The sequence below is a fragment of the Phodopus roborovskii genome, unplaced genomic scaffold (assembly GCF_943737965.1).
Source record: "Phodopus roborovskii unplaced genomic scaffold, PHOROB, whole genome shotgun sequence".
Classification (NCBI taxonomy): domain Eukaryota; kingdom Metazoa; phylum Chordata; class Mammalia; order Rodentia; family Cricetidae; genus Phodopus; species Phodopus roborovskii.
Genome location: NW_026126418.1, coordinates 59,183,046 through 59,195,736, shown reverse-complemented (window position 1 = coordinate 59,195,736; position 12,691 = coordinate 59,183,046). Strand labels below are relative to the sequence as shown.

Below are 12,691 nucleotides of genomic sequence, written 5' to 3'. Positions count from 1 at the left end.
CTCCTGCTTCTACTTTGAGAGTTTAAAGGATTAAGGGCTAACAATAACAGTAGTTCTTACTATTCCCCAAGTCTCACCCTGTCTTTCTCCCCATTCATAATGTCTGTGTGTGGAATCAATGCAGATGACTACATCTGTTGTGTTATTTAAAGATGATCTTTAAGTCAAAATGAGAACATGGTGCAGCCTCATTTTGAGTTTGCTTAATGTTTCCAACCATATTTTAGAAATAAGTCAAAATACTTTCCTGCTAAGTGCATTTTTCTTTTGGTTTTAAACCTATGTGTATTTTAAAGGTCATTCAATCCATACATTTTCAATTCCTCCAGTCTTAAACCATCACTGCTTTTTTATGTAAGAGGTACTTAATGTCTCAAGAAGCTTGTTGAGGCCTTAAAACCCCAAGTCAGTTTTTTTTTTCTCAAGACCATAAGTTCCATTGTGTCAAGAGTGAGAAAGCCAGCAATGGACCAAGATCGCAGCCTGTTCAAGTCGAAAAGCTGGAATTTCAGAGGGGTTGGAACTTGGCACAGCACATTTTCCCGTCCGTAGCTCAATCCTCTCTATTCCCTCCCAGCTTAGGCAGAAACACATGGAAAGGATATCCAGCACAGCACTTCTCAGTGACATCTGCATCTGGAGGGGTGTCCTGGCATTCGGCAACACACCCCCCAGGGATAGGGAAGGCTGAAAACCCCAAATAATAAGAATAATCTATTGCAGATTTCAGGTTACAAAAGTTGGAGAGAAGAGTCACAGCCAAACACTTAGCATTGTTGCGTGTCAAAGGAAGGCTACTGTAATTTCCCCCCTTGGGCATGTATTTTTCATATTATTATGCATAATTATGCATGCAAATTTAACTATATTTCCATATTACATTCAAAACTCTCCAATTGTGAAGACATAGAATAAAACAATTGATTGGAATTACCGCATTTGGACTGAAGTCCTAGTCACTGGAAGCATGGGGCCAGCAGTGGGCGCCTGGAGCAGCAGAACAGCCTCCCTAGAACAGTCTCTGGAGCTAAGAACAGTTTTTCTAATAAAGTCAGTCTGGGATTAAAGAGGCAGAAGGAGGCGCTGACATAGAGACCAGAAATGATGTTTAAGAGGCTTGGATTCCAGCTTTGCTCCATTTCTCCCTATATTGCCTTGGGCAAGTGACTTCACAATTGAGTGTCTTTCCTCATCTCAAAATCTGGGGACACTTAACTTTGTTCTCTTAAGTCTTTCTTTCTTTCCTTCTTTTTTTTTTTTTTTTTTTTTTTCCCCAGATTTAACATTTCATGTTTCTGAGACGCTGACCTGAACTGGGCCCACCCCCACCCCCATCATAGAGGTTTCTGATGTCTTCAAGAAAGAAAGTGAGAGAGGGAGAGAGAGAGGAAGGAAGAAAGGAAGGAAAGATAGACAGGAAAGAAGGAGGGAGAGAGGGAGGGAGAATTTGGAAATTTTATTACAATTGACTCATTTTGGAAAATGAGTAGACTATTTCAGATAACACTTTGGTGTGAGGAATCTGAAAGAGTGCTTGGGAAGCAGAAAACAGATTGGCCTATGACAGGCCTAGTAACCCAGGTTTCTGTACAGGACCCCAAGGGGTTTCCAAATAGCCAACAAGCAACGTACACCCGGACCACAGCAAGCGACAAAATGACAGGAGTCTTTCTGGGCTTTTTCTTAGGTTTTGAATTCTCCTTTAGAAATGTATGTTATGAATTATGATCACTGAGCTACAGCCAAGTATTCACCCGGCTCCAGCTAGATCTTTGTTTAGCGAGCATAAGCTCCCTGCCAGCTGCAAACTGCAGCTGTCTGTCAGCATTTGTGAGGACAAACCACGTCGCTATCCCTGATCACTTAGCCGTAGACTACACACTGTGTCCTCAGATATGCTCGGCACACCCTTCGCATTTTCAATACACTTCCTGTGGGGGTGGGCAGCAGTGCTTTGCACGCACATTTGAGAGCAAATAGCTTGAAGCTTATGTCAAAATAATTCTTCGAATAATAGAGGGTTCTGTCCCCAAAACACTACTTTCTGATAGACTGTGTCTGGCCTGACATTTTCAGATCCCTGATATCTCAAAACAGACAAGAGAAGTTGTCCACGCTCCCAGCCATTGTACAGGCCAGAGCCAGGCCTGCAGAGCCAGCCAAGAGTGCAAGCCCAGGCCAGGCGCCCATCTCAGCACTAGGGAATGTGGGGGTGAGAAGGCCACCAAGAAGGCTGAAGGAGGCAGGGTAGAGTGGCCACTGCCCTACAACATGTTCTGGAGCTGTAGGCAAGATACAAAGAATTCTTATCTCAGCCCATCCACAATATGCAGCTGAGCCAGGACCTCCGTGGCTTTCTAAGAAGGGACTTTGAAAGATGGTGTATTTTAGCGTAGAATTCTTGGTCTTCTAGGGGTGTGTGTGTGTGTGTGTGTGTGTGTGTGTGTGTGTGGTGTGTGTTTGTGTGTGTTCTATAATTTCTAGGTATGTTCAGGCTAGGAGAAAGCCACTGAAGCAATGCAGATAAAGTGTTTGCAGTTAGTGAAAGTCTGTGCTGTTTTTATCTTCAGAGTAAGTCAGTCATACAGGGATGCAATTTCGGTAGTGCTCTGAGAATTACCCCAGGAAATTAGGAATGGCTGGCTTGGTTTTCCCCAGGCATTGCTTACCTGGTAAAACAAGGTCTTTGTGTTAGGGTCACTCCTCATATACTTCAGGAAGATACGGTATCGTCAGACTTGGCTTGTGGATCGGTCATTTGGGGAATTTTATTTAGTGATTATATTCTCTAGTAAAACAGTACCATTTTACAGTACCCATTTTACAGGGGTACTGAGAAGACTGCTTTTTGCTATAGAACAGTATTGTTTCCACAAAAAATGGTCTCTCCTGAGAGAAGAGACACAATGCAAATTCAAATTCACAGCAAAACTGTACAATACATAGCACATGCCCAAAGTTGGCCTAAGTTACTCAATGAAGAAAATATCCTAAAGCTTTGGAAGGGAGACATTCCTCTCAGTGTGTGTGTGTGTGTGTGTGTGTGTGTGTGTGTGTGTGTGTGCGCGCGCACATGCGCGCGCTATGCAAATGTACTCTTGAGTGTTTAGTGTTATGTGTATTTCTCAGCATGGGAGCACTGACCCAAACATAAACAGTTCCTTTCCCACAACTTTAACATATACACAATGCTTGAAACATTTTCTTTCAGTAGTAGAAACCATGAGAGCCACAGGGTAGTAAATGACAGCAAAGCACTGTTGGTCCATGATTGTTCCTTATTCACGAGGACTGTAAAATGAAAACAAAGATTGTAAGGAATCAATATTTTCCAAACGAATAGCAACTTGCAGTGCATGAGTATTTGGATTGCTAAGTGCCTTCACTTCTCTGTGCTGTGTCTGCTGCCTCGCTCATCGTGAAATCCTTTTGCTGGATGTGCTATGTACTATGAGCTTGGGTGTTATAATAAACAGAGAGGAAGGCTGCAATAATGTATTTTGGTTAGAAAGAAGCACTTGAAAGAAATTGGTTTTGCTATACACATGATGTGAGCCAATCAATAGTGGTTTAGTCTGACAAGCACTGTCAATATCCACTGTCACAGTTCAGAAAGTCTTTAACAGATAGCACTTCAAAACCCAATCGTTTTAACACATGCTCAAAGTCTTCAAATACAGTCTACCTGGCTGATATTTATCACAGGTAACTCTGGGAATTATATTCAATATTTCTCTTTAATTGAGAGGTGAGGAACAGTTCATTTAAATGAATTTGTACAAACACTTATGTACATATGTATACATGTGCACATATATAAATAAATGTGTGCATAAACATGCAACAGCCAAGAGTAAGCTCTAATGATAGCAGATAGACAGTAAATGCTCAGTAAAGGTTGAAAATGTTAGATGCTGTGCTGCAGGATGAAGAGTGGGAGTTTTTCCACCTGATCTGCTTATTGCTGATTATAGGTACAGTCATAACTGTATAGAACACTTCCCACAATTTTAAGAGTAACAACAATTGCTCGCATAGACTGAATGCTTAGTATGCATTTGTCATTCTTCTATGTGCTTTGTCTATTTCAGGGCATTTCCCTTGCACAGCAGTCTCTGGTATGGATATCGTTAGCCTTATTTAACAAATAAAGACATAGATACACACACACACACACATGCACGCACGCACACACCCACACACATGCAAAACCTCTTGCATAGTTTTAATAACATACCGTGTTAAGTGACACGTTGAAATATTATAGTATTCGTAAGTCAGGAAAAGAATGGGAATGAGAAAGGGCCACAACTCGTTATTGTTTTAAGGAAGAAGATAAAAAAATTGGGAGGAAACTATATCAGTAGTTCTTATGTGCTATCTCCTTAAATTCTGTTACTGAAGTCAAATACTCATCCTGCACAGCAATCATGAATGATATAAGTCATTGATCTCTGTGGTTGGGCATACAAAGGTAGATATGTTCCCTAACACTATTGGCTAGGTATGTAAGTATATCAGCCTCTATAAAACCATGCATGACATCTGGAACAGAACTGAGAAACTGGGATAGACTGCTAACTACTTTTGTTTTAAGAGAGTCCCAGGCTTTATCTACAACTCCCCTTTGATATGGTCTTGTCTTGCTTCGCACAGCCACTTGGAGAATGGTTAAGTGATTCTCCCATGGGTATGCAGCCTTGCTGCAGCATACAGATTCCACTGTCAGAGTGATTACCCCACCAGATGCCCTCTCCAGTGTTTAAGATTGGCAGTTCCAAGACGGGTCATCCATCAGCTAGCTCCTTTGCTGTTCCTTGATTTACTTATCTCACCTTAGGCAGTCTAATTCCCTCCGTCTCTGGCCTACAATAATACACACCACCATGCTCCAGTGTCTACAGTTCCTGTAGAGGTTTTCAATGTTATATTGGAAGTACTGAAGGAAGGTGAGGCAGATAGACATTTTTATGTCATTAAACATTGAATTGCATGCCAGAAAATGGAAAGGCAGACATTGGTTTATGAGTCAGTCACACAACTCTGTTGCCCATCTGCTATATGATCCCAAAATTTCAGATTCTTAATATGAAGGATAGGTGGTTAACAGGAGAGAACCTACCACAATGAAAGGTTATAGTGATTAAATAAGACATGCCTTGTTTAGAATCTTCCTTAGCATAAACAAGCACTCCAATAATATTAATCATTATTAAAAATAATTTAGGATAACCAAATTGCTAACCAAAATTGAAACTGACTGTTTTAGATGACTCAGTAATTTATTTATATATATTTATAGATACAAATGCAGATAGAGATATATAGATAGATATATAGATATATAGGTTCAGGGTTTTGTGTAGTGCTGAACATTCAAACTCAGATCCTAATGCTTTCATGGCAAGCCCCTTACTCATAGAGTCTATTCATCAGCCCTGTAATTTTTTATTGTTGAAATACAGATTTAAAGTGTTTCTTCTAACTAATGATTATTTTAATTTTTCAGACATTTCTCACTCCACACCCTTCATATGTGAGCATTGTGGTGGTGGTAGTGTTGTTGGTAGAGGTGGTAGTAGTGGTGGTAGTGGTATTATTGTTGTTGGTGGAGTGGTGATAGCGGTGGTGGTGATAGTATTGTTGTTGTTGGTGGTGGTGGTGATGTTGTTAGTGGTGGTGCTGGTGGTATGTATCTGTTTCTGTTCTGGCTCAAATTCTTGGTTAAAAATTTATAGATACAGGATAGCATATTCTTTTCTAAAGATATGCTGTAGCATTTACAAGGCATTCTGAGAGGTAAAGGAAAGCTGTACAATCCTGTCACTGTCCTCCATATCTGTTATAATGCACCCCTGCACATTTTCAGGAGTCTGGAAGTAAATGTACACTTCCAGTGTGTTCTTCCAGCTCTCATTGTGAATGTGCACACTGAGAAAGTTTTTAAATACCACCCACTAATTCACAGTGTGGATCTCAGGGCTTGGGTCAAATTGGCTTTGAAATTATCATAAACTTTCAGCACAGATTTTATTTTACTCTGAAACGCTGCTTACCTTTTCACAAAAAGTCAAGATGGGAATTTTCTAGAACTCTGCTGATCTGTTAATTACCATGCTTACAACTCCATGGTCCAGAGTGTACTCTCTTTGGAGATTGATGTTCACATTCTGTCAGGTTCTTCTTGTTTAATTTGGCTGTGCCTCTTTTCTGTGATGGGGGTACCCATTCCTGCTTTTAATATACCACTCTTGCTCACAGAAAGCAGGTTTCTACTGCACAGTACCTTTTGTCTGGATCAATGACCTATGCTACCTCTCTCTTTCACATAATTGAAATTTTGAAATCAGCTACTGCTTTAACTCAGGGGCCACTTACTTTATTAACAAATTTATCAAATCCTGAGTAGCTTTCAGAAAAGTTTACCAGCTCTGTGTCAATTCACAAGGAGCCAAGATAAAATATCTACTTGACAGAAGAATATTTTAATGAGCTAACCCTATAGCTTACCCTGTTGATGATCGTATTTTAAGCAACGACAACAACCATGTTGTGTTTCTGTCCATACACAGTAGGTGGAGGCTATTAAGGTCTATTTTCTCTTCTTCCCTATAAATTCAAACAGCAGTGCAAAGATCTTTTTGAACTCAAGATCATAAAAGGAAACTTGATAAATCTGTCATGAAAGAAAGGTTGCATATTGCAACAATGAGTAATTCGCAGAGGATGACCTCATTAGAGGTGGAAGACATGTATACACATATTACTGGGAAAAGTACTCATAGAATTTACATGTCGTTGAATTATGGCAGTTCCCATCTCTTTAATAACATTGAGATTACAAAAATGGGTTCAGACTCAACTGTTTAGCTAGAAAATTTATTTGAAAAGTAAACAATTTCACTATATGAATTCTCACTTCTCCATAAAAGGGTACAGAGTGTAAATATGGACCACTAAATATATGATGTATGCAAACCCTTCCAGTATGAATCAAATCGTCTGTTTTATATTTTTACAATGTCTAAGTGGGAATTAAGCAGTTAAAACAAAGTACTGCTGTTAAAATTCCCTGCATTAACTCTCCTAATTATTTCCAGATTTAATCATGATTTGTACTTTGAGTGAGTCACTTAAAGTTTCAACAATTTAGTTTCTCAGACTGTATATTGGGGGCTGAAATTATGGCTTCTATTTATATTGAGCATATGTAAAAGGAAGATACTAAATGACCAACATTATATTAAGCTTAAACCCTCCTCTTTTGTCTCCTTTACTATAAGAAGTAACTTTTAAAACCTGCATGCTCCAAAACTGCCTGCATGTCCATTTCAATCCCATCATTAGCCCAAGTGTGTATGCCTTGGAAAGAAAGATACAAACTCTGAAAAGAAACTTAATGAAGTTTGCTTTTCTTTTCTACCAGTTTTGGGTAAGATACTGTTAAGAAAGAATCAATGCAGAATAACTCCAAATACCAGAAAGTTGTGCTGGGAAACCTGAACTGAGACAACAGCATACTTGTCAGGACAGCCCTTGGGATGGTTTGGGAAGTACCTCAGAATCTCTGAGGATAAAGGGCCTGACTTGACCTTATTTTGACATTCCTTTCTGGGTCTCCTGCTGTGGACACCCTGGGTTGTTAAACTGATTGCACTGCTCATTCCTTCCAGCTTCACCCTGAGTACTTCTGAATGGAAACTGAAGTGCTGGGGACTCCTGGTTGTTAACAGGTCTCCCTGGTTGTTAACAGGTCTCTAGCTACACCTGAGGTTGAATCATACACAATTTCACTAGTAAAATGAAAAGAAGTAGACCCTGAAAGCTACTCAATGCTCTATTTCTGGGGTGGGGGGAGTAAATCCTCTGTCTTTTAGTGACATTTCTGAAGCCTTAGCTCTCCTAGAATTTCCAAATATAAAAAAATAACAATGAAAACATGTAATTGTGACATGGGAATACTGCGAGAACAGCAGTTTGGCAGGAAAAGGAAATATTTCAAAATAAGTCCCAAGCAAGCAAAGTTCTGGCAGATACATGATCCTGGATTATATTATCCAAACTGTTAGATTCTGGAAGATTTGGGGTTTTCTTTTGTGGTTCCCATACCCTTAATAGAATGGTAGTAGATGACCGTCATCCACACTGTGTGGCCCTCCCCTCCATTACTACTGTGGGAAAAAAATGCACAAGAGGTACCAGTGAACTCCCCAGTGGCAGGCCTGGTGTTGAGATAATGTTTACTGTCATGCATAGTGCTATGAACTGAAGATCATTTGTGAGAGCCCACTATCCTAACCTTCCAAAGCTCAGATAGGATTCTAGCACCTCTCTGCCTGCATAACAATTAAATCTCTCAATTGGTTAAGAATTGTGTTTAAAGATAGTGCCATTTACCTCTGTGTGCTGAGACTTAAGTTGCACACTTTTTTTGTTTTTTGTTTTTTTTTTAAGATTCTTGGTCTTTAAAAAATATTCTATTTTGCTTCAAGAAAATATGACCATCAGTGGAAAAATAAGAGGAAAACATAAAGGAAATGTATGCTATTTCCAGAAACCCCAGAAAGCTTGTATAACCAAGCTAACTTACATGGAGGTGACAATTCATAGAATTAAGAGAAGTTCCTGTTCTCCTCTGTAAGTCAGATTAACTGCATTAGAATTCAGACCATATCTCTTTCAGCTCTTTTCATTTTCAAATAAAATGTTTAAATGGGAATGGAAAAGAAAAAAAACTACTTAACATAAATCTTCAAACTGCAGGAAGTTTCACCCTCAAAAAGTAGTTAAATCTCTGAGGAAAAAGAAAAGGCTGAATTCTATTTTTCATAAATGATGGATTATTGTACCACACTGTGTATTTTCCAGTAAAGTGTCCTTTTATTTGCACTGTGTGATTACAAGTTTCTAAAAGTATGTGTGGGGTCATTGGGTGCTGTGGGAAAATGAAAGGAACACTGTTCTGTGGGATCAGGAGAGAGATCAGAAGCGAGCTGTCCTGATTATCACAGGCATGTGTTTAAACTTTGCTTTCCTTAATTGCTTATGTTGTATTTACTTAAAATGAACAATTTGGCAAGTTCTTCTCCCTTGACAACAGAAAAGCATAAACTGTTTTATAAGTTTGGCTGTTAAAATCAGATTTGTAAACCACAATATTCAAAGGCTTTTACTGCTGTTTGCAGGGCCCTGTGATGGACCTGTCTTCATAGCCAGGCGTCTCTTACATTTTTATTTTGTATTTATAGCACTTTCTTTCAAGTTATTTGGTTAATAAAAAGTATGTCATATATTACAGTCTTCCACTGATTTTAACGTCTTCATAACTCCCCCCTAGAACAAAATGAGCAGAGCGATGGTGGCAAAGGCCTTGCAATCTGACTCATCTAAAGATGATTATTTATGGCTTCAGGAAATGGAAGTTGACACTTAGGAAGGTCATCATTACAGGCACTTTTAGAGGGTTCCTCTGATAAAAAACTGTGTGATCCCACCCATGATGTTGCTAGGATGTGTAAGAAGGAAAGAAGGTGAAACATTTACAAACCTATTTCCATTTCTCTTACAATCCAATATACCTTACAGACATCCCTCACATGTGGAGCCAGATGGTGGTATTGAAAACAATATCATATACATATATATCTCTCTAATTAAGAATACTATCTCTGGAATACCTAAGGGGTTCCAAAAAGATATAACTCACTACATAATTATTTTTATAATGTAACATTTGTTGTGTGTGTGTGTATGTGTGTGTGTGTGTGTGTGTGTGTGTGTGCTAATTTGCAAAGTACTTTCTAGTCACATCATGTTTATGAGCTCTGTAACGGCAGACAAAAATATGTCGCCTGGTCCTTTATTTTTTGACCCCTGTCATGGAATTGCAGGGATTGAGATGAGAAAAGAAATGGAAACAGCATCTTTGGTAACATGGAAAAACTTAATCAGTTGTTCCATGCAATTACCAAGGTGGACATGAGAATGAAATCTCCCCCAAGAACTTTAGCCTCCCACACAGGAACTCAGATCTAGAACCTTTATAATTATTTATAATTGTTACTATTCTACTAATATTCTATCATTCTTCCCAGTACTATAGTATTAACTATGATATTAACTGTTCCTACTCACATACCACTGTGGTTCAAAGCAACACCTAGGCCAGATTAAAGTTGTTTTCCCAGTCTACCACCAAGAAAGGAGAGTTTAAGTGTGCCATATTAATGCCCCAATAAGTTTAGGTAATAGTTCTCAAGCAGGGACAATTTTGCCTCCCTCCATGGTACATTTGGATCTGTCTAGAGGTATTTTTGATTGTCACATCTGATGAAGAAGTGCTGCTAGAAACCTGCAGAGATTATATAAACAGTCCCCAGTAACCTTGTGGATATATCCCCCATAGAGGGACACTCCCTTAATCTAGAGACAAGAGAGAAGTCCTAGTCCCTACTTCAAATGACTTGACAGATTTACATGACCCCACCTAGATGGCATAGCCCTACATGTGGAATGGGGGGTGGGGGGTTGGGAGGGGAGGGTGGTCAGGGTGCATGTGAGGGGGGAGCGAGGGTAAGAGGAAGGGAGGGAGAGGGAACTGGGATTGACATGTAAAAATAAACAATAAAGTTTAAAAACAAAAGTCCCCAATAGCTACCACAACCAAAGATACTTGGCCTAAAACACATAGTTGAAAACTGCTAGCTTCAAGCAAAGTTAAGTATTATAATATTTTTCTAAGGCAAGCATTGTTCCCAGTTCTATATAGAACCTCATCACAGATCTCAACAATGTTTTTAAATTTAATTTAAAAATAAAATCCATCATTCTCCCCAGCTACCAGGTAGGCAGGATCATCACCTCCTTCTGCCCTCCAAGCTAGATGCTTCATCTTGACTTCTAGCTTTGCCAATTGAAGTTTGCTTCTGCCTGAGGTCCAAGCTGGAGGAAGAAGGATGCAGATATACCCTTACATGGTAGACTATAGCATTTCTCATCCTCTGAAAAAGAGGATTTCAAATCCTCTGATTTGAAAAACAGACCATACATTTTTGTCAATAATTAGGTTAAAATAGTGGAGACAGAGCTAGAATATATCTTATCTCACAGACATATCAAGTTTCCACCAATAATTAATAATAACAGCCCATGAATATGGCTGGATTATAGGTAAAGAAAGCCCAGAGCTTATGTGTTACATTTGTTATGGAATTCACAACCTTCAGTATGAAGTGTGATGATCAGCAGGCTTTTGTTCAGGACTGAGCTTGACACACACTTGACTGAAAATAGAACTAAGATCCGATCCGAGGGCAGAGGAATTAGAGGAATGTGGAAAATTCTGAGGCAAATTTTATAAATTTGAATAAGAAGTGGCTGCATCCCAGGAAAAGAAATCGCATGAGCTCATATTAAAAAGAAGAGGAACAAAATCATTTGGGCATGCAGAACGTTCAGAAGGACACCTTGTGTAGATACAGTATGCAATCACCATTGGTGGAAATTAGCAGAGCTGAGGAGAACCTCCAATTTAGGTTATTTTTCTCTAACTATAACTTTGTTTTCAGATACAAGGAAATGGGAATTATCTACAGAAATGTTTCTATGTTAAATATAAGGAAATGAAAAAAGAAGTGAACTACAGCTAGCCCTTTTCTCTTACACATTGGGTTACAATATCACAATGCTTTGTTGTAGACAAATTGTATTCCTCTGCCCTACCTAAACAAATGGGCTCTGGTAGTCATCCAGGTAGTCGTTCTGTGACTTGTCTCACATTTGTTTTTACACAAAGTAATAATCATAAGCAAACATGTACAAAAGAATCAGAAACCAAAAAAAGAAAAAGAAAAAAATAAAACTCTGACCGTATCTTTAACCCCCAGTGTTCCGGCTGCACCACAGTGCTTCTGATACAAGTGACAAAAATCGTGTCAAGAGCAGACTGAAGAAGTTCATCTCCAGAAGACCTTCTCTAAAATCATTGCAAGAAAAGGGGATCATTAAAGGTACGGGATGGTATTGTTTTCATGGATTGCTCTATAATGGATGAAAAATATAGTTGTCAAAAGAAAAATTACCCTGGAGTAAATAAAGTTGGTGGTGTGAGATTATAGAGAAATACCCAGAGTTGACCTCAGAGAACTTGGCCTCTGTAGCAGAGGCAGAGAATTTATGTCCTGGGAGATGGCCAATGAGAATGACAGCATGTTCCCATGGGCCTCTGCTGTTTATATGTGTTGTTCCAGCATACTTAATATCAGTAGCCCTTTTCAATGTCAAATGTTTGCTGACTTAAATAATGGTATGTAGTCACTGAAACAAGAGTTTTGCAAAATGCTAGGAAGAAAGCCAGAGACACCTAAAGGGTGACATTTAAGCATGAAGCAAAAGGAGATACCTCTGCAAATATATCTCAGGTTAAGAAGAAATCCTAAACTGTGCTAGCAATGAGACTGGAAAGTATCCCAAGTATTCCAATCAGAATTCAGGCTTTATATCTAGTAGTTAATCCCATTGACAATGTAGAAGTGAGTTTCATGACCCTCAGCTTCCCCATTCGTTAAAAGGGAATATACACACCTGGGGAGGGCGTTTAGCACCCTGTCAATTCAACTTCATTGAGTAACCTTCAGTCAGTTCTACCTTTGAATTCATCCTGTGAATGATCCAGTTTCAGAAAGATTTGGGT

General features: G+C 39.1%; 1 protein-coding gene across 1 annotated transcript in view; it reads left to right on the top strand.

The window, feature by feature from the left end:
- The window catches only part of Arhgap15 (Rho GTPase activating protein 15), a 620,277-nt gene that overhangs the window by 349,422 nt on the left and 258,164 nt on the right, over window positions 1-12,691 (top strand). The window contains exon 9 of the mRNA XM_051184740.1: window positions 11,886-12,008. Coding sequence (XP_051040697.1) covers window positions 11,886-12,008 — 123 coding nt within the window. The remainder of the gene's footprint in view (window positions 1-11,885; window positions 12,009-12,691) is intronic.